Source organism: Osmerus eperlanus, chromosome 3, assembly GCF_963692335.1.
Source record: "Osmerus eperlanus chromosome 3, fOsmEpe2.1, whole genome shotgun sequence".
Classification (NCBI taxonomy): domain Eukaryota; kingdom Metazoa; phylum Chordata; class Actinopteri; order Osmeriformes; family Osmeridae; genus Osmerus; species Osmerus eperlanus.
This window is the reverse complement of record NC_085020.1, coordinates 6,617,804-6,641,439: the sequence shown is the minus strand read 5'-3', so window position 1 is coordinate 6,641,439 and position 23,636 is coordinate 6,617,804. Positions and strand designations below refer to the sequence as shown.

The 23,636-nt window shown below is 46.5% G+C and overlaps 3 protein-coding genes across 3 annotated transcripts in view; all 3 read left to right on the top strand.

Moving 5' to 3' along the window:
- The first annotated feature begins 95 nt into the window (after positions 1 to 95).
- Positions 96 to 2,773, top strand: zgc:162396 (uncharacterized protein LOC555292 homolog). Its single transcript, XM_062455806.1, has 7 exons — positions 96 to 223; positions 670 to 829; positions 1,003 to 1,163; positions 1,480 to 1,693; positions 1,924 to 2,024; positions 2,152 to 2,289; positions 2,533 to 2,773. The coding sequence occupies exons 2-7, from the start codon at positions 719 to 721 to the stop codon at positions 2,621 to 2,623; spliced, it is 816 nt and encodes a 271-aa protein (XP_062311790.1). The 5' UTR covers positions 96 to 223; positions 670 to 718; the 3' UTR covers positions 2,624 to 2,773.
- Positions 2,774 to 3,396: 623 nt separating this feature from the next.
- LOC134017331 (putative methyltransferase DDB_G0268948) lies at positions 3,397 to 6,349 on the top strand. Its single transcript, XM_062456835.1, has 6 exons — positions 3,397 to 3,763; positions 3,886 to 4,046; positions 4,137 to 4,353; positions 4,520 to 4,623; positions 4,786 to 4,923; positions 5,210 to 6,349. The coding sequence occupies exons 1-6, from the start codon at positions 3,653 to 3,655 to the stop codon at positions 5,304 to 5,306; spliced, it is 828 nt and encodes a 275-aa protein (XP_062312819.1). The 5' UTR covers positions 3,397 to 3,652; the 3' UTR covers positions 5,307 to 6,349.
- Positions 6,350 to 8,035: 1,686 nt separating this feature from the next.
- Positions 8,036 to 23,636, top strand: part of ube2f (ubiquitin-conjugating enzyme E2F (putative)) — a 28,506-nt gene continuing 12,905 nt past the window's right edge. Inside the window, exons 1-7 of the mRNA XM_062456834.1 lie at positions 8,036 to 8,253; positions 9,234 to 9,372; positions 11,030 to 11,059; positions 11,396 to 11,461; positions 20,032 to 20,099; positions 22,272 to 22,342; positions 22,954 to 23,011. Of these exons, the coding sequence (XP_062312818.1) occupies positions 9,255 to 9,372; positions 11,030 to 11,059; positions 11,396 to 11,461; positions 20,032 to 20,099; positions 22,272 to 22,342; positions 22,954 to 23,011 (411 nt within the window). The 5' untranslated portion in view covers positions 8,036 to 8,253; positions 9,234 to 9,254. The remainder of the gene's footprint in view (positions 8,254 to 9,233; positions 9,373 to 11,029; positions 11,060 to 11,395; positions 11,462 to 20,031; positions 20,100 to 22,271; positions 22,343 to 22,953; positions 23,012 to 23,636) is intronic.

Here is a 23,636-nt window from a genome sequence, read left to right as displayed (position 1 = left end):
TGTGCACTCTGTTCTTTTGGATATATTAGATAATATCATAGGCTAATGCTAATCATCACTCAACCCAAGCATTTGTCCACACCTGATTTTCTTTTTTTTTTTTTTTTTTTGAAACAAATCAGGATTTTGTTCACGAACGTAGGCCTAACTGTGCTTCGGGGAATAAGGAGTTAAAAGTGACGTATTTTGCACATTTCGGAGGCAGAGTAGCGGTCCTCTACACGTAAGTACATTTTGTTTGAGAATGCGTGTCATCGTTTGTTTGTCTTCTTATCTCTCAAATCGCTTTCTTGTGTTATTGTCAACGTTTATCCTGGTTTAGGCTTCAATATGTATTTGGCTGCTTTGGTTGGTCGGTGTACTAAAAGTCCCCTCCTTTTGGCAGACAGAGTTTTCGATATAGGTTTTTTTTTGCATTGGGATCAAGTGTGTGCGAAAGTATGTGTGTGTGTGAAGGTGTTAGTTCATGCTAGTTTAGTGGGAGTGATAGTGGGAGTGGCCTACCGCAAAAAGGCTTAAAACTTCCAAATGGATTCACAGACATGCAAACGATTTTGGTGGACAGCTTGGTTATGAGCTAAAGGACAGTCTTAAAGTTTATAATAACGTGATGCGTAGAGGAGTGTAAAATCTTTAGGTTTGTGACAAACTCACCTGTTGGTCCATCAGTTCCTTGGTTTACCAACACAAGACCCTTGCTAGACAAGAACAGAGTACCATGTCCTTCCTGCTGTTTGAGGGGAAACACCATGCCTCCATCTACCAGAAGTACCGCATCGCACCCCCGCAGAAGGTCACAGACATTGTCCTAAACTACCTGAACCAGAAGGTGAGGCTTGTGTAGGTTGAGAGTGGGTTTATTGCGCTATAACATATTCTGGAGAGGCAGTGTCTGCAGAGGGATTTCAAGGTCTACATTATATGCAAGATAAGATCGCCTCAGTCAAGTCTTCAGTGCTTTACACACTCATTTATGTAGGACTGTGACTGTTGACTCCTCAGAAAGGAAAGCCCCATATGCTAGCTGTGGACCTGGGCTGTGGGACAGGCCAGAACTCCCGCCTGCTAGCGCCTCACTTCCAGGAAGTAGTGGGCATTGATGTCAGCGAATCACAGTTGGAGGAAGCCAGGGCAGTGTCAGGGTACCCCAATATCACCTACAGGTGAGTTTATGCCCGTGTGACTAACACAGTGAAACAGCAGTTTGCAGAGACCAACAGTCAATGTTCCAACAGTCAATGTTCCCCAGCCATGTGCAGTTAATATGTAATATAATTGACATGTTTGTGAAATGTCTTTGATTCAATGCCTCTGAGCCTGACTTTAAGAATGTTGCAGGCTAGCCAACCACTCTGTGACCAAGATAACAAGAAAGATAACAATGATTACAGATAACAACAGGCTCATAAGCCTCTTAAGTGACTACTTAATATTGTTAGTGCCTGGTTTTAAACTAGCCTACTTCTGCTTTACTCACAGGAAGGGTACCGCTGAGGAGCTCCCGTTTCCAGATAGTTCCGTGGACCTACTTACTGCCGCCTCAGCGGCCCACTGGTTTGACCAGGCCCGGTTCCTGGTGGAAGCAGCTCGGGTCCTGAAGCCAGGTGGGTGCATGGCTCTACTGGGATACACTGACAGCTTCAGCCTCCGTTATGGCTCCTGTGACGACAGACTCAACCTTATCCATGCAGAGGTATGGACACGTACAATTCATTGCCCCCAAAAATCAGCTAGAAATACAACTGTAGATCACTCTCCTTTTTTGTGAACCACAAAACCACAGCTAAAATTCTCAAATATAGCTGTGCTTCCTTTAATGGATTAGACTGGAACAGAAGTTCGATGTGGTTTCGACACACAAGCCCATTTCCAGTCTAAGGTTGTGTCCCTGGTGTATGTTTTGTGTGTGCCCTGTGTCTTCAGTTCAAGAAGTCCCTGTTGCCTTACACCAGTACCAGGGTGGCTGTGGCCGATAGTAAACTGCAGGACCTCTACGCCGCTATTCCCTTTCCAGAGAAAGAGAGGTAAACCCAATCTAGCCACACATACTGCCCCTTGTGGCTAAGCACAATAGGACGTGTGGTTTACAAAGTAGTTGATTAAAAGGTACAGAGACCCACAGATCTTATCTCTTCTCCTCTTCCCCATTAGAGTTGATTGTGTACAGGTGAGCCAGCCCATCTCAGTGAGGGCCCTGGTGGGCTTTCTAGAGTCCTTCTCCATGTACCAGGCCTACAGCAGGGCAGAGCCACAGGCTGCCAGCTCACTGCTGCTCGACACACAGAACAGGTGATATGAGCTGGCAAAATAACTATGACCCTAATCCAATAGAACCTTTTACATGAGTGGTGTTAGTAGGTGTTCATGGTACTACCTGAAGCCATGATGTTATTTTATAGAAACTACAGAGCTGATTTGAAGGGGCTTCCTAGTGTGAGAGTATGCATATGCACTATACATACCTGAAAGTTCGTGAGGAAAGCAGTCCAGAAGTTAATCAGTAACTTAATCAATGAACTGCTATTGTTGTAGGCTCCTGAAAGAAATGGGCGTCACTTCACCTGACACTGAGATGGAGATACACCTGGGATATTTCTGTGTCCTGGCATCCAAACCCAAGTGAACATAGTCTGTGTTGCCATCGCCAAATCAACTACCACACCTTATTCAATAACTAGTAAACACTGCAGTCCTAATGCTTCTTGCTTCTGTGTAGTACCCTCTCTGTTTTTTAATAAATCTTGTGTCTTGTTTTGATGAATAAAGCTAACCATTTTAGGTTTGTGTGAACTTTTTGTCATGGTTTGGTAAGAACTCATCTGTATTCATAACATATTATTTCCACCTCAGTAGAACACAATTAAGTCCCTCCCCCTCTATCTCCACAAGTCGTCTGATAGATTGTGACAGACCCTTTGCCCCTACATTGCCCCTGATGACAGAAGCTCTGCTTCAGCTTCTTAAAGGGACAGCCCACTTTGCTCCACTATCATACTTGGTTAGTTTTGTCTGAAGTAGTCTAAACAAATCATTGTTTGATGTTGGCGCCAGTTGGTCAGTGCTTATTATTATATTGTGCATTGAATGGGAGCCATCATCTTTCCATTGAAGTTATGTGCTAGTTGGTTGAGGTAAAACATGTGTTTTAGTACAATCGGTCTGCAGTACCTGGAATTACTGTCAACCCTTCACAATACCCTCTAACTATCAAAACTATTTGATTGATGACTATTTAATTTCTATCATGACATAATTCTGAAAGCATTTTTACTTGTTTTTTTGTATCCATTTGCATAGGACTGTGCATGTGTGCCATATCCTCAACTCCAATTCAATTGATATTCAAAACTAGAATTGAATGTGGATTCCACAACATAACATTTGAGGACAAAAGGTTGAGTTAACAGGTTTCGCATGGAACTGTCCCTTTAAACCTCATCAGCAAACATGCCACACACCCCCACCCCCTTGTGAATGAAGAAAAAAAGGACATAGACCATGCATTGTTTTACGATAGCCCTTGGAAGGACAACCCTGGGAACGGAAAGCAGGGTTCACATGTTGAAGTATAAGCAGCAAAGCGAACCAGTCCGAAGTTCTGTCTGTCTGTGTATAGCTGACTTATTTGGGGTTGCTGACGAGTTGAAGCACCATGGCTCACCGTCTGTTTGAGGAGAAGGAGCATGCTGCCTCCTACTGGAAATATAGAGTTTCTCCTTCAGCTCAGCTCATAGACAAGGTGCTGGTCTTCCTGGAGAAGAAGGTAGGAACATTTAGTAAACACAAAACATTTTCCTTGTGTAGGAACTTTAATTTATAGCTGTCTTTAGTCTATTCCTGGGTTGCAATTCTTTCTTTAGAACCTTGAAGTGTTGTCTGTTACAGAAGGGCCTTCCTTTTGAACTCGCAGTAGATGTTGGCTGTGGGTCTGGACAGGGAACTGTGCTGCTGGCCAATCACTTCTCAACAGTGGTGGGGACTGACATTAGCCCTGCCCAATTAGAGGTAGCCATGGAGCATGCCACTGCCCAGAACATCACCTACAGGTCAGTATTCAGATGTGGGTGTGAGTAACCAGTGTCAACATGTCAACCATGTCCATTGCATATCAAATTCTCTTTCATGTGTGTGTGCAGACACTGTCCAGCTGAGAACCTGCCATTTGGGGACAGTTCTGCGGATCTGTTGACAGCCATGTCTGCTTTTCACTGGTTTGATCGACCACGCTTCCTACAGGAGGCCAACAGGGTCCTAAAGCCAAGAGGTTGTCTGGCCCTGATCAACTACACTATGGACATGGAACTGAGCCATGCAGACTGCTGCCCCAACTCTCTCAATGATGTCTGCAAAGAGGTAGGAATCAAAGAAACACAGAAACCATGCAAAAGACATGTTACGGAACGTAAAATCTGGTGACTTTAATGTGATGTATCCCACCACCCCACCACTGGACTCTAGCAATGCGAGATCAACTAATGAATTCTGTCTCTGATATATAAAAAAAAAAAATCTTTGACAGTTTTATGCAGCCCTGCAGCCCTATCGTAATCCTCACCTTGGCCCAAGCTCTGTGGAGCTCTACAGACAGACCTACGAGGCCCTTTCCTACACGGAGAAGGAATGGTAAAACAGCAAGATGATTCATATCTTGTAGATGATATCATCCATGTAGAGTGGAGAAGCCTTTCTGAAGCCTAAGAGGCAAGCCAATAGACACATAGTACTTATCATACATATGTGTGATGATGTGATATTTGCGTGTGTGTCCATGTGTGTGTACTGTAGGCAGGAGTGTGTGTGGGTTAGGAGGTCTGTGCCTGTGTCCAGCTACATAGGTATGGTGGAGTCCTTCTCCAGCTACCAGGCTCTGCTGCAGAAGGACCCAGAGGAGGCCAGGAGACTGTCCAGCCACATCACACACAGGTCGGAGTCACTTATAGCCCATAAACTTGCAATGTACAATCTCTCGCTCTCTCTTTTACATTTAGTCATTTAGCAGACGCTCTTATCCAGAGCGACTTACAGTAAGTACAGGGACATTCCCCCCGAAGCAAGTAGGGTGAAGTGCCTTGCCCAAGGACACAACGTCATTTGGCACGGCCGGGAATCGAACTGGCAACCTTCAGATTACTAGCCCGACTCCCTCACCGCTCAGCCATCTGACTCTCTTACCCCTCTCTCTCTCTAATCTCTCTATCACTTTTCCTAGGTTGTTAACAGTAATGGGTGTGACTTCATCAGAAACAGAAGTGATAGTTGGGGTTCGATATTTCTACCTACTTGCCTGCAAACCTGGGAATGAATGAGCACCAAGCCTGACTCCAGTTCACCTGGGTCCTGCCAAGCAGCACTTACTGGATCTCTCCAGGGGAACCTTTGTGTGCCCAGTCCTGATACAAAAATGATATAAAACAAAATCCTGAATCTTTTCCAATCTCTCATAGGCTGTATTTCATCTAACACGCACACACACACACACACGCACTCACACACACACACACACACATTGGGGTTGACTGAGCAGCTGCAAGCATTTCCTCTGTTGTTTTCCACCCCATTTCACAAGTTGATTCCAGAGTAATGAGCCATGGTGTATTTTCAATAGCCTGAAGAGGGCAGGGAGTTGAGCAGGATCTGTGGAGCTTAGTCCTTGGTTCATTCCACTGTGCTGAAGTGAAGGGGAGGATGATGGCATAACCACAGTACAAGGCCAGACTGAGGAACGCTCCCCTCTATTGACTCCTTTCCACGTCTTTGATCAATAATGTTCCATGGCTGCACAGCAATGCATGGTCAATTTGGTCATGCTAGAGTTACAAGATAAATTGACTCGCTTGGATTCTATGATGCTCATCAAGATGTGAAATGATCATGATGTGTTGATGATGTATTACTGGAAGAATTCATAAATGTGATCAATATAACTGTATAGCATCTGACCAAGTATGACGCTTACATGATTCTCTGCAGTTTCACCGGGATATACAGTATGTTGGAAAAGACTGCTTAAAATAAGCCATTGAACATTATCACAAAGCTTTAACACTGACAAAAGTCAACAATAGTGATGATGAATAATACAAAATCTATTGTGTTTTAAATGTTGCTTGTGGAAAAGGGAGTTAATGCTGCAATGAACACTTGTATCCAATTAAGTGTCAATGGACAAGTGATGGATCACAAGTTTGGTCAAACTGTTGAGATAGATTGGGAAACTAAATGACCTCATTTGTCACTTAGATAGAAGGATATTGATTTTGAGGGAAAAGTAAGGTTCCCAAGGTCTATAGATTACTATATACCATTTGGTCTGTTGATAAACTGTTCTTTTTAAAGCATATCCTAAATTCAGCTAAGAGTCGCTCCATTTCCATCTCCCTACACCTATTTTGATGATGCTATTATTTTACCATTAGATGGCCACTAGAGGTCAATGTGGAGGAAAATATTTTCTATAACAGATCATGTCAGTAAAATTGACTGCATTTGTTTTTCCTTTTGTCAACTTTAGAACCCATCCTTATCCTCTTTAATTAACAAAAGTAAACTTGTAAACTGAACTTATAGGAAGAATAATACTAAGTATTTAGCCAGGCATCAAGCTTATCCAGCCTTCAAGCTCATCTAGCACAGCACTATATTTCTAGGCTACTAATTGCCTCCTGGGAAGGCACTAGGCTAAGAAAACATTCCTCTAAAAGAATATGGTGTAAAATACATAATTAATGATGAATTAATAATGACAATTCAATGAATGTTTACTGACCTATTAAGTGTTTGCTGACCAAGGCCACCGTATACATTGCAGTGAGCTCACATAAATTGAGTCAGTTCACCATGTGCTAGATGACATTCATGTCATAACTGAGATCATATTTGTCTTATCTCTGGTTTCTATTTTATAAGTATCTATGTTGTCAATAACAAGCAGGTAGATAAGATGACATCAATTGCATCACTGCAGTCCTCTTTTAAGATATGGATATAAAGTCACAAAAGCACTTTCTCTCTCTGGGTACTTCTGCCATTTAATAACATTATAGGATGCTCCTGATAGAATGAGTCATCCTTCTTACTGATCCAAGTTCTTTGTGTGTTTATGTGTGTGCGGGTTTTGGCACCCAGGTTTCTGTGTGAGAGGATTATTTGTCTGATGTAGTCTCAGGAGCTTGTCTGTACTGTGTGGGCATCACAGGAGACATAATTACCTCGTCCTCCATCTGTATAAACAGTCACAGAGAACATACAAAATCATGCTGTCCAAGAAAAGCATGGCTTTCCATGCCCCTAGAGTCATACCGATGGGTTTAGTGAAACACAACCATCCAAAAATGTTATAACAAGTTGGTTCCACACCAGCAGAACATAAACAACTGTCCAAAGTCAGTCTCAAGGGTCTCAAGTTTCCGCTCTGCCAGTTTTAGTCTCCCCTCTGGTGTGCTGGAGTGTGTGACTCCCTGTGTGTAGACTGCACAGTGTGTCTTACATTTAGTATTTTTCATTTAGCAGACGCTCTTATCCAGAGCGACTTACAGTCTTGTGCTGGATACCTTGTCAGTTGGGGGTCTAAGAGAGGCCAGACTGTAGAAATGAAGAATTTCACACTTCAGATACTGTACATTGTCTGCGTCATAATCCTTTGCGTTTATAATCACTGGGGATTCAGAGTCAGTATAATGCGAAACATGTATACAAATTGTTAGGATTAAATTTGACTACTGGCCTGAATGGTATAGATTATACACAGTGGGAAGTTGCCAGTGGTGAACAAACGTTGTCAGCAGAGCTGTGAATCACTGCAGATTCAAGTTGTGTTTGTTCCATCAAGATTTTTCCATAACATCCCTTTAAATTAATTTACACCTTTTGATTTTAAAACAATTAACAAAGAAACAACGTTAATAATATGTTTGTACTTTTTTCAATGACTTAATGACTTGAACAATTACTTAAACATAATTGATAATATTGTCTGATTTAAGTCTGTCTCGGAACCATAGTGACTTTTCGACCTGTCTAACCGGACGTAAATAACGAACGGGACAATTGCTGCACTTCCGCCTTCAACACCGGAGCGGAGTTCTGACAGCTGACTTGCAGCTTGTTTACATTTCAATATAAATTATTATTAGTGTTTGAGCAATATTAATTGCTATCTGAAGTGTTCATCTGAAGCTGCAGTAGCAGCCAGAGCCTTGCATACGAGCGTTGTTGATTATGGTGTAAGACGGAGCGCTTTCTCTGAGACAGCAGGTAAGGCTAACTTGCTAGCTTTCGTAGCTAGGTACCTAGCTGATTTGCTATATTCAAGCACATCTCAACGAAACCGCTCTTTCTATCTTACATCAAGTAACTCACTAGCCTTCTAACTTAAAAGGCTAGGCACTATTGCCTGGTAGTGTGTAGTAATGGCAAATAGCATGTTTAAAACTAAATTGTAGGAACCACTTACCCATCTTGATATAGCTAGTTACCTAACTAATAATAGCAAACTGTTATGATGTCCCTTGACTGACGGTGTGTAGAAAGCTGCTACTCTAGCGTACACTAACTAACGTAACCTTGAAGCTCTAAGCCTTCAACACTTGGAATAGAATGATCATTGATTTGTCTATTTTACTATTTTACTTGCTTGGAAATATATACCTACTTAAGTCGGTCTGTAAGTCAGTCTTGTCTACAGTCTACAGCGTTCACAGTGGGTCTGTCAGCCCTGCCTGCCTGACCCTCCTATTGGCAGGCTGGTAATCCGACAGGCTGGCAGGCCGTGACAGCTGAAGCGAGGAGGGGGGCCACTGATATCTGACACCTATCCTCTTTAGTACCCTTCACTTCTCTTACCCTCTTCACAGACCTCTATGGTCTTACAACATCCTAGAGGGCTATGCTAGAGAGTTATGGATACCTGACTTTGAAACTATTTTCTTCCATTGCATCATAACAAAAATGTGTGAAGGGAAGAAAATAAACCTTTAAGAAAGTGATGGAGAAAAACAAACAAAAAACTGCTGAGTCATGCCCAAAGTAGTGCTGTTTATTTTTGGGACTGAGATGTCTAGCCAAACATAGAAAGCATAATGAGGTTTTTGAGCAGTGACACTTGCTACAGCTCTCTCTCTCTCTCTCTCTCTCTCTCTCTCTCTCTCTCTCTCTCTCTCTCTCTCTCTCTCTCTCTCTCTCAGTGTTTTTGGACTAAGGTGTGTGTGTGTGTGTGTGTGTGTGTGTGTGTGCAGGAGAGAACGTGCGGGGCAGCCATGCTGACTTTAGCCAGTAAACTGAAGAGGGATGACAGTGGAAAAACTGGCCGCTCCCCTGGGGGGTCCTCTGACTCCTCCCACAGGATCTCAGTCAGGGATCGACTACTCACCAAAGGTACTGACCAGCCTCCCTCCCCTCACTCACACCCTCCATACCATCATTACACTGGTATGGTGTTATGTGTATTTTCAGTGACACTCTGGTATTTATGTGTAGGTAGCTTGTCGTCATATCATCTCAAATGAAATAGGCCTCTGAACAGAGTCAAAAATAACTAAGCCTAACTGTAATGTTGAATTTGTCTCCAAAAGCCGGACCAAAATAAATTATAAGTTGGCATATAAATCTCTAAAAAGCTAAATGTATTGGGTGAACAAATGGGTACTATTTTAGTCCCTGGCGATACAAACATCTACATGCCTTTTAAAGTCATGTCTCTCTCCCAGTTTAAAGTCATGTCTCTCTCCCAGTTTAAAGTCATGTCTCTCTCCCAGTTTAAAGTCATGCCTCTCTCCCAGTTTTCCAGCTCTGATAGCTGTCTCTTTCTGTCTTGCTCTTTTACTTTCGTCTCGCCTTCACCTCTGCTTTGCCCCAGACGTTCAGTTTCCAGACGCCTGCCTCTCAATGAACTTCAAAGCCTCATCCCTCGTTATTTTTTCATACATTTCTGTCCGATGGCTATCTTCCTGTCTCTGTTCCTCTGTCAGTTCTTGACTTTTGCTTTCTTTGCCAGTCTATTCATCTCTGAATCCTCTCCCTTCCCCACACTCCTCCTCTCCAGCCAGTCTTGTGCAGTTAGATAGAGGTGTCTCGCCCCTACTGTTATCTTGACACACCATCTCAGCTATTGTTTTCTTCGGAGCTGTACAAGAAAATCTTGTTCCTTTTTTGGTTCTTTGGGGGATTGTTTCCTTTTGGTTTGGCTGTTCTCATATGACTGCCCTATACACCCAGCAGAGATCCTACTGCTCCCCAGACCCAACACAAACAGATCATCTCAACCATGTGTGGGGGCAACCTCTGCTCTCCTGTTTCATCTCTTGTGGCCAACACTTGCTCTCATCCTCTTAAGTAGCTGTTAATGGACAGCTCATTGACCTACAGTGCCTGTCAAAAGGCTAGGGGTTTTCAAACTTTTGACAGGCACTGTACTTCTGTGCTCAAAGGAAGCCGTAACTGTGTCTGCTTGAGATCCAAGCAATGGTTGACTTTGTCTGGGGTCTAGTTTCCAACTGATCCCTTGTGGTACAGTACATCCTGTCCTGCGCTCACACCACTCTCTGCATTCCACATTTATTCTGGGTAGCTAAACTATTTTCACAATTTTTTTTTCCTTCTGATTCACCACAAGTTAGTCCACAGATGGAATAATCTGGGGGGAAGGAGGTAAAACATTGTGTGTGTGTGTGTGTGTGTGTGTGTGTGTGTGTGTGTGTGTGTGTGTGTGTGTGTGTGTGTGTGTGTGTGTGTGTGTGTGTGTGTGTGTGTGTGTGTGTGTGTGTGTGTGTGTGTGTGTGTGTGTGTGTGTGTGTGTGTGTGAGAGAGAGAGAGAAGAGATGAAGAGAAATTGACACGAGAGAACCATTTTATTATCCCTTGCACACTCACACACACACACACAGGAGCACACACACACGCACAAACACACACACACACACACACACAGGAGCGTGCACACACACACACAGCCCCCGTTTGTTCAACTGATGATACTTGCACTCCCACTCATCTTGCCTTCCCCTCTTTTCCCTCTCTCTCACTTTCTTTGCAGAAGTTGCTGAACTTGAAGCCAACCTCCCCAGTAAGTATTTAGTTTTAAGCACCCTGCTGTGGAAGCTGATCCAGGTTTCCTGTGGTTCCTCAGTTTCTCTGTGTGTTTGTGATACAGCTATGGAGTTTCACTTTGCTGCTTCGCTGGGTCAAATTATTCCTGTGGCAGTACCTCAGCTGCAGTTCCTCACCCTGAACACAAGGGGGAGATTTAGAGCCGCCAGCACTAATTAGACTTATGAAGTCACTGGTTCTGGCCAGATTTCCATTCTGGGCAGAATAATATAATATTAGCATAACATAATCATCCATCACCTGTATACATTTTCCTGATATTTCTGTCCTCTCCCCCATCTCTCCACCCCAGGCACCTGTAAAGCCAGCTTTCCTGACGAGGACAAGCTACACCACTTCCAGCTGGCCGTGTCTCCAGGTAAAGGCTAAGGATGATCATCGGATCCATCTCAGATCCACCCATCTCTTCCTCTGAACAAGCCAGCTTGTCTCCTATCACCCTGGGGTTAGATGTTTAGGCGACAACGTCACAGCTCTAGGCAATGTCTCTCACCTCTGGAAATGTACCTAATATGTGAACCAGTAAATAGCGCATGAGATGCACATGCAACGCACCTGTGACATTTGGAATTCCAATATCCTATGAATTGATTTAGGATGAAATCAAATACCATGTTGACTTGGGGCTCAATTTAGCCGACAGTGTGGTCAGTATTGGGTCTATAAATTTAAAATGCTGTACCTCTAATCAATGTCGAGCATTTATATATTAGTTTAGTTAAATGTTCTGTCTTGTTATGGCCAGAGTTCGAGTGAATCGTACTTGACGGACAAGAGCAGTAGACGAGCAGTATTGCATAGCACTCTTCCAGTCTCTGAGCAGCAGGGTCGAGAGTTGTCTGCTCACCAGGCAGAGCTGGGTGCTGCTCGGTGAATATTCTGAAAGAGACTCCTGCACTGTGTGTGTCTGTATGAGTGAATGAGTTCCCTGCTGTTTATGCTGCCCTGTATTTTTGGATTCTAACAGCATCATTATTCCTCAGGTTCCCTGTGCTTGCTCAGCGTAAAGTGCCTCCATCGTACAGTACCTGCCTCTAGTCTGAGGATGTAGCCTTCTGGAGTTAATCAGGATGAGACGTACCATTGTTGGCTCTGTGCCTTTCTCTCAACCTCTCTCTCAACTTCTTTCTCTCTCTCTCTCTCTCTCTCTCTCTCTCTCTCTCTCTCTCTCTCTCTCTCTCTCTCTCTCAACCTCTCTGTCAACCTCTCTCTCTCAACATCTCTATCTTTCTTTTCTCTCACCCTCTCTCTTTTTCTCTCTCAACCTCTCTCTTTCTCTCTGAACCTCTTTCAACTCTCTCAACCTCTTTCTCTCTCTCAACCTCTCTCTCTCTCTCTCTTTCTCTCTCTCTCTCTCTCTCTCTCTCTCTCTCTCTCTCTCTCTCAACCTCTTTCTCTTTCAACATCTCTCTCTTTCTCTCTCTCAACATCTCTCTCTCTCTCTTGCATGCATTCAAACCTCCCTTGCTGTTCATTCCCAGCCCTCTCATCCTTCAGTTTCCTACCCAGTCAACTGCTGCATCAGAATATTCTGCATTCAAGGTGTGTGTTAACACCAATGATAAGCCAGTCTAACTGTATGAACCTACCAGGCAGTGTGTTTAAAGGTCAGAGAGTCCAGAGTCTGTCGGCACGCAGGAAATACCTCATGTAAACTGATTGACTCCTGCTCCACTTAATGGCCACCGCTATTATCTGACCGTCACTTTTGCATCTGTACGCATGCGGTCAGTGTCGGCAGTAGCCTTGTGAGATGCATTTGGCCATTCAGTGTTTCTGCCACAACTGTTGGAGAGGATGTGGTATAGCCTTTCTTTTCATCTCCTCTGCGTCAGATGGGTTTCTGTAAAGACGGTCTCCCTTTGAGAGACCTCAACAATACCACAGCATTCCGTTCCAGCACCGCTGAAAGGTTTTAATATGGACCTTTAACCGGCTTTATTTCTCTGGGCTGGCACATTCAGCAGCTCCCTCTCAACACGTTACTCTGGAGGTGAGAATGGTACGAATTTCCTGGGTGCTAACTTATGATGAGCCAAACCTACGCCTGCTTCAGAATTCCCATCTCTGCATTAGTCTGGCTATCAAGCGGACGCCCAAGCGCTGTTCTGGACCCTTAAAAATCCCCCTGTTCAGAGGGGGAACGATCACCCCCAGAGTTCTAAGCGCATGGGTGTCCCCCTTGGAAGTTGAAACACTCAGAAGCTCGTGCTCGTTGTGTGATGCAGAGCATTAAAGAGGCCTTGTGTGCAGCAGAGCTGTGGTGGAAGATCTCTGTTAAGGAAGCAGCCCTTGATATGCTGAACTCGAATAATCTCGTCAGATAATCTTGTCATCCAGACCCCCCCCCTCCAAGGCTCTGAGCTCTCATTCACCACAAGATTATTTAACTGGGTTAAGAACACGTTTTATTTCGATATTTCTTTCATTTTAATACTGTGGTGTGGGGGGTTTGAGTTGTCAGCACCTGCCTGGTCGTCGGTCAGCCAACGCTGGACCTGGTCGCGAGTCTCCCGGTCCTGTCCTACATCTATAAAGTTGAATAATGGATTTTGGTGTTTTAAAAACCCATCAACACTGTATGACTATGTTTAGCCTGTGTTCTGCTCCTCTCTCCCACCAACCGTCTCTGGAGGAGGGGATCCCTCTCTGAATTGCTCCTCCCAAGGTTTCTTCCATTTTTTCTCCTGTTGAGAGTTTTTTGGGGAGTTTTTCCTTGTCTTCCTTAAGGGTTTAGGTTGGTTGAGGGGCAGTTCTATGGGCATATGTGAAGCCCTCTGTGACATGCTTGCGTGTAAAAAGGGCTATACAAATACATTTGATTTGATTTGATTTGAATACTGGTTCGTCACTTCAACTGATATTTTCAACATTTACAATATCAGATCTATTTGAAAGACAAAGCCAAGACTTGTGTTCCGAGCCGAACCTCTTCTTGTGGCGAAAACCTGTTTTTCACAGCCATTATTATTGTCAGGTTTGGAGGGAATCGGTTATTGATGGCTCAGATGTTTACAATGTTTCGATTTTGTAGAAAGATATGCTCTGTCGAATCTGTTCATGGTTTAGTGGAGCCGAGAAACAGGAGGAGATTGGGAGTTAGGAGGGCAGGTTGTCATCAGCGTCTTGGATCTACAGTTGACCTGTCCTAATTGGTCAAGAGCAACATAGAGCACTCGTGTCTGCCTGCCTGTTCATCTGTCTGTCTGGAGGAGTCTCTGGCAGAGAATTATTAAGAGGAACCCTCCGAAGGGGTGGTAATTATTCCTCATGAAGAACTCGTCACTTAGTGCTCAAATTAGCACCATCTTTGTGTATTTTCAACCTCAGTCTTATGACTCTGCAGATCTCTTTTATGTTGTCAGATAACATCTGTCAGTTTATCAGCAATTAGCCTTCACGAATGGCGATGCTACCCCCTCCACACACACACACACCACCCCCGCAAAAGAGTCGCAATCATTATTCTCAACTGTGTCTGGACGTGTCCAATCTTGATTCTTGACTCTCCCACTTCCCCCAACAAGGCTGCGGCTGCTGGGGATGGCAGAGGTGGGAGAGCGCCCTCCTGTCACTCCAGTCAGGGAGGAGTAGACACAGCTAGACGAGCCCAGATGCAGAGATGCACTCACTCTGGGGTAGACAGAGCTAGAGGAGCCCAGATGCAGAGATGCACTCACACTGGGGTAGACAGAGCTAGATGAGCCCAGATGCAGAGATGCACTCACTCTGGGGTAGACAGAGCTAGACGAGCCCAGATGCAGAGATGCACTCACTCTGGGGTAGACGTAGGCCGTTTAGCAATACACGTTTTTCTCCGTTCTTGTGTTCTTGAGCTGTCACGCTGACGTATGGCTCCCGACACAGCCTTGCCTAACTGTTTTGGAGACATGCTGTGGGGAAATGTTATAGCAATGGAGTTAATAGAAACCTTTTTTGGGTGAACAAGCCAAACATTTGTTTCCACAGAACCTACCTAGATGACTATCACCCCTAGTTCTACTTACGTGGGCTTTAGCTCTCTTGTGTGCCATGAAAACCCTCTGCATGGACAGAGCTGACAGAATATGGAACAGAGAAAACAAACAAAACAAACAAAAAACGCCCTACTTAAATTAGGGTGTGACACAGTTTTCAATTTTGGGGTCATACTAAATAGGAGAGCATGGTCAGGAATGGACTTGATCCTGAAGCAGACATTTTTCTACGAGATGTGAGTGGGGCTTCCGATTGGCCGTCCTGTGCCTGAACCCACCCCAGTCTGAACCCACCCCAGCCTGAACCCACCCCAGTCTGAACCCACCCCAGCCTGTATCCACCCCAGCCTGTATCCACCCCAGCCTGTATCCACCCCAGCCTGAACCCACCCCAGCCTGAACCCACCCCAGCCTGAACCTACCCCAGACTGAACCCACCCCAGCCTGAACCCACCCCAGCCTGTACCCACCCCAGCCTGTATCCACCCCAGCCTGAACCCACCCCAGCCTGAACCCACCCCAGCCTGTACCCACCCCAGCCTGTACCCACCCCAGCCTGAACCCACCCCAGCCTGAACCCACCCCAGCCTGAACCCACCCCAGTCTGAACCCACCCCAGCCTGAACCCACCCCAGCCTGAACCTACCCCAGCCTGAACCCACCCCAGCCTGAACCCACCCCAGCCTGAACCCACCCCAGCCTGTATCCACCCCAGCCTGAACCCACCCCAGCCTGAACCCACCCCAGCCTGTATCCACCCCAGCCTGAACCCACCCCAGCCTGTATCCACCCCAGCCTGAACCCACCCCAGCCTGTACCCACCCCAGCCTGTACCCACCCCAGCCTGAACCCACCCCAGCCTGAACCCACCCCAGCCTGAACCCACCCCAGCCTGAACCCACCCCAGCCTGTACCCACCCCAGCCTGTATCCACCCCAGCCTGTACCTGGGTAGACGTAGGCCGTTTAGCAATACACGTTTTTCTCCGTTCTTGTGTTCTCGCGAACTCGTTTGACGTCAGCTTTCATTGCCCAAGTACGGTTACAATCCAAAGAACACAAGTCTTCTTGATCTGCCCCTTTTATCTTGGATGCATCGGATGGTGACTTGGTCAGCGAGAACGCAGCTGATTTCCCAGAAGTCATTGCAAGAACACACGCATCTCAAATGGTTCTCCGTCCTCGCGGTCTTGCCAGACCGTTCTCGCAAGACGCTTGGCAAGAACGTTCGTCTCAAGAACGCAATTGCGTTCTTAGCGTTCTTCGGATTGATAAACAGCCACAGATAGAGGAGCTCAGATGCAGAGATGAACTGCCGGAGCTTCTGCTGGGAGACAGATGTTGATAGAACGGGAGGAGAGCTGTCACGCTGACGTATGGCTCCCGACACAGCCTTGCCTAACTGTTTTGGAGACATGCTGTGGGGAAATGTTATAGCAATGGAGTTAATAGAAACCTTTTTTGGGTGAACAAGCCAAACATTTGTTTCCACAGAACCTACCTAGATGACTATCAACTGGAAACAAACATCATACAAGATAAGACGAAGGTTTATGCTATCGAGCGCACAGATTAGCTCGACTAAATATGACGAACGGGCCTTGCGGTGTTCTCCACGTGGTGAATGCTGTGTTAGGAGTGTAGGGCTCTTGTGATGAGATATCACTCGTACGTCAGGAATGAAATCATGTGGGTCTTCTGACGGACATGGATCCTTTGGAAACAGGAGTCCAGGGTTTGACCCCTCGGTCCACGTCGCTGTGCTCCTTCTCCTCCCCTCCATTAGTGCCCAGACTGGCCTTGTCCATGTCCCGGGATTATAACGAGGAGTTAAGGTGAGTCAACAACAAGACTTATTAAGATGCCCAGGAAGGTCAGGAGGAGAGTGGAGGTGGTAAACAGCCCAGCCCCCCCCCCCCCCTCCCCTCCCGCCGTGTGGGTGGGTGTGTGTGTAATTGCATCCAGCACCAGTTAGCTGTGTGTGCCCCTGGAGACCAGGTTTAATATAGGCAGGGCAATCACAGCGACCTGGGCCTTTAGACAGGAGACGAGGGGACATTGGGGCACGCCTGGGGATCCGTGGTTATTTAACATCTGCTCCCCCTCTTAGACGGGCGAGCGCAGCTTGGGTCTGGAATACCTCAGCTTTACAAGCCTCTAGCCAATGAGCTCATCTTTAAAAAATAATATATATATTATTTTTTTTTGTGAGACATAAGGTTTCTGTTTAGTTTCATAGCTTGATGATTCAGGTTATCTCTTTTGTGTTTCTATATTCTTCCTGTTTGCCGTATTCTTTGGTATTAGCTGCTGGTACACAGGATGCAAGAGTCACATCATCCAGGCGTTGAATTCAAAGCTTTTTACACGAGTCTTTAATGCTCTCCTAACTACTGGGCCTCCTAGTTCTACTTACGTGGGCTGTAGCTCTCTTGTGTGCCATGAAAACCCTCTGCATGGACAGAGCTGACAGAATATGGAACAGAGAAAACAAACAAAACAAACAAAAAACGCCCTACTTAAATTAGGGTGTGACACAGTTTTCAATTTTGGGGTCATACTAAATAGGAGAGCATGGTCAGGAATGGACTTGATCCTGAAGCAGACATTTTTCTACGAGATGTGAGTGGGGCTTCTGATTGGCCGTCCTGTGCCTGAACCCACCCCAGTCTGAACCCACCCCAGCCTGAACCCACCCCAGCCTGTATCCACCCCAGCCTGTATCCACCCCAGCCTGAACCCACCCCAGCCTGAACCCACCCCAGCCTGTATCCACCCCAGCCTGTATCCACCCCAGCCTGTATCCACCCCAGCCTGTATCCACCCCAGCCTGTATCCACCCCAGCCTGTATCCACCCCAGCCTGTATCCACCCCAGCCTGTATCCACGCCAGCCTGTATCCACCCCAGCCTGTACCCACCCCAGACTGAACCCACCCCAGACTGAACCCACCCCAGCCTGGACTGAAAGGGGACAGCAACAGCTCGGGTTCACTAGCTACTTTGTTGTGGGTTATTTCTAGACTTTGTACAGCATGAGGCTTCTCAGGCAACAAGTGATTAGGAACAAATGCAGAGCTTTGTTTATTTAAGAGGGATTATCTCTGAACAATTAGAGGATTGTTCCCGTTGAGTGCCTGGCTGTCTGTTCCACATTCTGTGTCTTGGCCTTCTCGGATATTTCGTTGTACGTTTCTTTAGACTGGGGATATTAGCTACTGTCCTAGTTGATCCACCATTTTCCCAGGTTATGACAAATATGTTTGTTTTTTCACACAGAGTGGGTTTAGAAATGGACTGACACTCCATGGTTGTGTTTCCCATTTCCTATCGAATGTAATTGTATGTAGGGATGGAGCGTGGTTACACTTAGCCACAGCCATTTATGTTGGTTGCATACTAGTAGATGTGTGTGTGTGTGTATGCGTGTGCTAGGTAGCAGGTTCATTAACAGGGCTATCTGAAATGACTTGAAATGTACCCTGATATGCTTTGTATTCCAAGTCTAGCCTGCATTCTTTTAGCATAGCTCTGGGAACGAATAGGTAATCAGAGGGGTAGGCACATTTGCCTGGGAGGAGAAATGAATGTATCACTTGAACGAGTTTGTTTCTTAGTTTTCTCTTCTGTATTATAATGAGTTCATTAAGACTGGAGTTGTACAGTAGCTGTCCACTGTGCTCCACACTATGTTCTGTTTAGAGGCAGGGAGAACACAAACCCATCAGGCCCAGCAGAGAGCTGATGGGTAACGGGCTACCTCATTAGGGTAGGATGTTTGTTCTTGAGGGTTTTTAGTTTACGATCTATTGTAAACTCTACACCCCGAGGCCTGCTTATTAGCTGGGAGTGTTGGAGCGTTACGCCAGCTGTTCACCAAGTGGATGGGATGGAAGGTGGAAGTGGGGAGGTGAGGAGCAGTTTTTTTTAACAGCTGTTGTATACTGTATTTTGAGAAAGGCATCTTTGTCATAAAGATAAGGTGATTTGGTTTCTTGAAGACCCCACACACAATTAGAAATATCCTGTCCTCTGTGTTGCTCAATGGACTTTCCAGGCCAGGTGTATTACATGGTCTATTCATTGAGGACATGTATGATTAACGTGGTTGGCGCCCTGTCGGCTGTCCTCTCCATGATGGAAAGACTGATTGTCCCGGTATCCAATCATGACTAATTGATGCCTTCACTGTAGCCATCAGCCTTAAGATTCTCGCTTTACACTTTATTTATGGATGAGACCTGTTGTGTGGGCTGATTAAAAAGCTTGCTCTCTCCCTGTCACGGTCAAAAGTGTTAGTGTGTTAGAGTGTGTTAGAGTGTGTGTGTGTGTGTGTGTGTGTGTGTGTGTGTGTGTGTGTGTGTGCGTGTGCGTGTGCGTGTGTTAGGAGGGGGAGGGGGGGTGGGGTGGTATCCTTTTCATTGGAAATCCTTCCAACACATCAATCCCTGATGAGCCGAAAAGCCAACCTGGTGGGAACATCTATGAGTCCCTATCAGCCTTGGGGACATGGTGTGTTCCAGAGAAAGAGAGCCCCCCTGAAGCACTCCGTGGTGGGAACACTCTGTAGCACTTACTAGGCACTGCCAGGGCGGCCTCTCTAGCATTATACCAGCATCCACCCCCTCCCTGGTTCCAGCTTCCTCATTCTGACTGCGCTCCCTCTGTCATGTCCCCCTCTCCCTTCCCCTGGGCCTGATGGAGAGCTGACAATGATAGGGTGCTGGCCAAGGCTACATCTGTAGGAGAGGAAAGCAAAGAGCCACGTGGGCCCTTGCCGCTCTCCTAATGCCGCCGCTGTATACAAGAGAGTACAGTTTGGGTCATGGTTTGGAATTGGATGAGAAAGCCTTGATGAATTCAATGCATGACCTGACATTGTTTTTCGAAATGGATTTCCTGACAACATGTCACTCCCTCTCTTTGCTTCTCTCTCACTTTATCTGTCTGCAGATGAGGGCTACTACCAGAGTGGGAAATTCCAGTTTGAAATAGATGTCCCTGAAGCCTACAACATGGTGGTAAGTGGTCCCGCGTGCGTGCGCGTGTGCTAGCATACTAGCTTCTATGACAGGTGATTAACGAAGCAGAGGAGGCAGTCAGTCATCCCAACAGACTTCCCGCTCCAGGGTCATGACCTCCGGGACCTCTTCACTCCTCTGTCTTCACCTGTGCCTCCACCTCGGGTAGAGGTGAACGCCCAGAGCCCTGCAGGGCAGCCCGGGTCACCAGCTGCTGTCCAGCTTCGGTGTTCCTGTCAGAAGACTGTGAGTGAAAGGCTCTCACTAGACAGTGGATGCAGGCTGAGGCTGATTTAGGGAGCTGCAACCCCTCACTTTGCATCTCTGTGAGTCCTCCCTCCAGCCATCCATCCAGCGTGGGTTTCCATCTCTCTGTCGGTCTGGGTATAATCCAGAGTGCCGTGGATCAGGGTCCTGGTCCAGGACAGCTCATTGTGGATTTATAGCTTGTTCACCACAGTCTTGATGTCCACTGCGCCCTCATAATGGGAGCGTAATGGGACAGGCAGTAAAAGCCGCATTTAGACCCTGCATGGATTTAACAGTCTTTTATGAGACGCTGTAAACATCCTTACAGAGAGCCATTGAGAAGCTGCCAGCTGTGTTTGTCGGCCTGAGATAGTCGAGCGCTGGTGTTATCGGAAATCTAACCACAGCACACTTGTACAACAAACCGCTTTGTACACGGAAGGCTTTGAATGTTTATTGTTATTGGTTTTCTATGATGCACACCTGTAATAGTTGGGTTTGGTTCCGCCAACCTTTTGTTGTGGGTTACAATAATAACCGTGTCTGCGATCGAAAAGGTTAGTGCGCTAGAAAGTGTCCTTTTTGTGAGCCGAGCGCAAAACATGGCTCCCCGGCTCTTAGCGTTCTGCAGGCAGGATCAATACAAGCGCTGTTCAGAGTGTTAACGAAGCTGCTTCCCAGGATCCTGTGTCTGGAGCATGGAGACTGCTGTTCTTCTCTGTCCTGGAGTCTGGATGCAGGCATGCAGCTACGCCCTGGATGCAGCTACGCCCTGGATGCAGCTATGCCCTGGATGCAGCTATGCCCTGGATGCAGCTATGCCCTGGATGCAGCTACGCCCTGGATGCAGCTACGCCCTGGATGCAGCTATGCCCTGGATGCAGCTACGCCATGGATGCAGCTACGCCCTGGATGCAGCTATGCCCTGGATGCAGCTACGCCCTGGATGCAGCTACGCCCTGGATGCAGCTACGCCCTGGATGCAGCTATGCCCTGGATGCAGCTATGCCCTGGATGCAGCTACGCCCTGGATGCAGCTACGCCCTGGATGCAGCTATGCCCTGGATGCAGCTATGCCCTGGATGCAGCTATGCCCTGGATGCAGCTACGCCCTGGATGCAGCTACGCCCTGGATGCAGCTACGCCCTGGATGCAGCTACGCCCTGGATGCAGCTACACACGTGCCATGTGGGGCTCTGACTGCATCCTCCCACGCCAATGTACTTTAGATCCTATACCAGTCTCAGGTGTTGTTAATGGTTACAATTTCTCTGAGTCTCAGAGGAGGATAAATGATTATAAAAAATGTCAGACTGTTTGCAAACTGGACTAGCATAGCACTTCCCCAGGAACGTGCTTTGTCTGAATACTCGAACTGGCTATTAATAAACAAAGTCACAGTTGCCTCCTTGGTTGCACTGCCAAGAACCAAGTTGCTGGCGGAAAACATGGGCCAGTGTAGTAGGCAGGATTATGACGTAGCATAATACAACCTGATTTACCAAAGTGAAACAAGACGCAATGAAGAAACGTGGAGGGAAAACATCGCTGTGTCTGTTGTCATCGTGTCACGAAGTGGAGAGTTTGACTTCAAAGGTGAAAGACAAGAAGGGGAAGAGTTAAGAGTTGACTTTTTTGTTTAGGTTTTTTCACTGACTTCGGGGTGTGTTTGGTTTGTGTCCTCTCAGGGGAAATGAACATAGGGCTGTTTTAGATGGATTGTGAAAATCGGTTCTGTTCCCGAGTTGTGTTGTGTTTGGGTATGTAGTTATTTATCGGTGTGTGCCTCGGGCCACCTTTGTGTGTTTGATCTAATGAGCTTTCACGATCTCATCTGCGCCTCACAGGAGCGTTCTGTTCTCTTCCTGTTCTTTCTCTCTGTCTCCCTCTATCAATCTCACTCTCCCTCTTCCTCCCTCTCAGCCTCCCAAAGTGAAATGCCTGACCAGAATATGGCACCCCAACATCGCCGAGACAGGAGAGATCTGTTTGAGGTAAAGCAACGTATTTTCTCCTCTGATCTCATCTGCAACCCTCTCTTTCCCCCTATCTTTTCAGTTTTTATCTCTAAACTGTATCTGATAGCTACTTTTAATCTCCTAGGCTTCCAGACTGCTCTATTTGCATTTTTATTATTTTGCATCACTTATATTATGTTTTGCCAAGGCAGTGTTCTTACTCTGTCGCCGTCTCTAGCTCTCTCTAGCTCTCTCTCCCTCTCTCCCTCTCTCTCTCTCTCTCTCCCTCTCTCCCTCTCTCTCTCCCTCTCACTTTCCCTGTCATGGTTGACTGGAGCTGGGCTGGCTTGGTCTACACTGGACAAAACAATGGTAGAAATAGCCTCAAAGCAGCATCGATGTCTGATAGATGTATACCGTTTCTTCTCACAGAGCACATTGGACTGCTGCCATTGACGCATCCGTTCACAACAATCACTCACCTTCAGCAAAACATAAAGTGGCTAACCAAAACATAAAGTTGGCATACAGACAGAATCTGAATAGAAACCTCGGGGGAAGCAAACCCTTAACAGTTTGATGGTGACGCCTCACCGCAGGGCTTTTAGCTATCTGTCACTGATAAGGATCCTGTGTTTGTGTTTCAGTTTGTTGCGGGAGCACTCCATCGACGGCACAGGCTGGGCCCCCACCAGGACGTTAAAGGTGAGTCCCTGTTCCCGGGCTGCGGCGTGGAACACACTGACCCTCCTCAGTGGTGGATTCGGAATCACAGGGCTTTATAACTCTGTGTGATGCAAGCCCTTTCCACTAGACATAGACCTCACCAGCGGGGGCCTGAACCGCCTACCGTTAGTGCCGTTTCGGTCCCCTGAGGGGAGACCAAACCACAGTCGTCTCTAACAGTGTGGAGAGGGGTTGTGCGCATTATGAAGAATATGCAAATGTCAACCGCAGGGGCTGCAATTGGCTCTCTGTGTGGAGAGAAGCTCCACTCAGCAGTGGCTCCCTGTAATTCCCTTCTGTACTTTCTCAGTAGTTTCTTTTAAGAGCTCTCGGAGGGCTCAGAGTGTGATCCTTAAGCTATGCAAGAACAGTCTATCCCCTTCTCATCTGTCATACTGAGAGGTGCTCCGCTCTCCATCTCTAAAGGAGGGAGCTCTCAGTCGTATGGGAAACTGCATTATCTATGCCTGCACATGGTAAGGGGCCATTTCTATTGTTGAGAGGGTAATACTCGTTATACTCGTAATGAGCTGGGCTGAGACACTGAGCATGTAGGAGAGTCTTCTCAGAGTCGGAGCACTAGACCATGTCCATTTGGTGCACT

What these genes read in the sequence shown, in the direction of transcription:
- zgc:162396 (XM_062455806.1), top strand. Translation starts at nt 719, where the DNA reads ATGTCCTTCCTGCTGTTTGAGGGGAAACACCATGCCTCCATCTACCAG. An exon ending in TAAACTACCTGAACCAGAAG is followed by an intron (nt 830 to 1,002) that starts GTGAGGCTTGTG and finishes TTGACTCCTCAG; the next exon opens with AAAGGAAAGCCCCATATGCT. An exon ending in TACCCCAATATCACCTACAG is followed by an intron (nt 1,164 to 1,479) that starts GTGAGTTTATGC and finishes CTTTACTCACAG; the next exon opens with GAAGGGTACCGCTGAGGAGC.
- LOC134017331 (XM_062456835.1), top strand. Translation starts at nt 3,653, where the DNA reads ATGGCTCACCGTCTGTTTGAGGAGAAGGAGCATGCTGCCTCCTACTGG. An exon ending in TGGTCTTCCTGGAGAAGAAG is followed by an intron (nt 3,764 to 3,885) that starts GTAGGAACATTT and finishes TGTCTGTTACAG; the next exon opens with AAGGGCCTTCCTTTTGAACT. An exon ending in TCAATGATGTCTGCAAAGAG is followed by an intron (nt 4,354 to 4,519) that starts GTAGGAATCAAA and finishes AATCTTTGACAG; the next exon opens with TTTTATGCAGCCCTGCAGCC.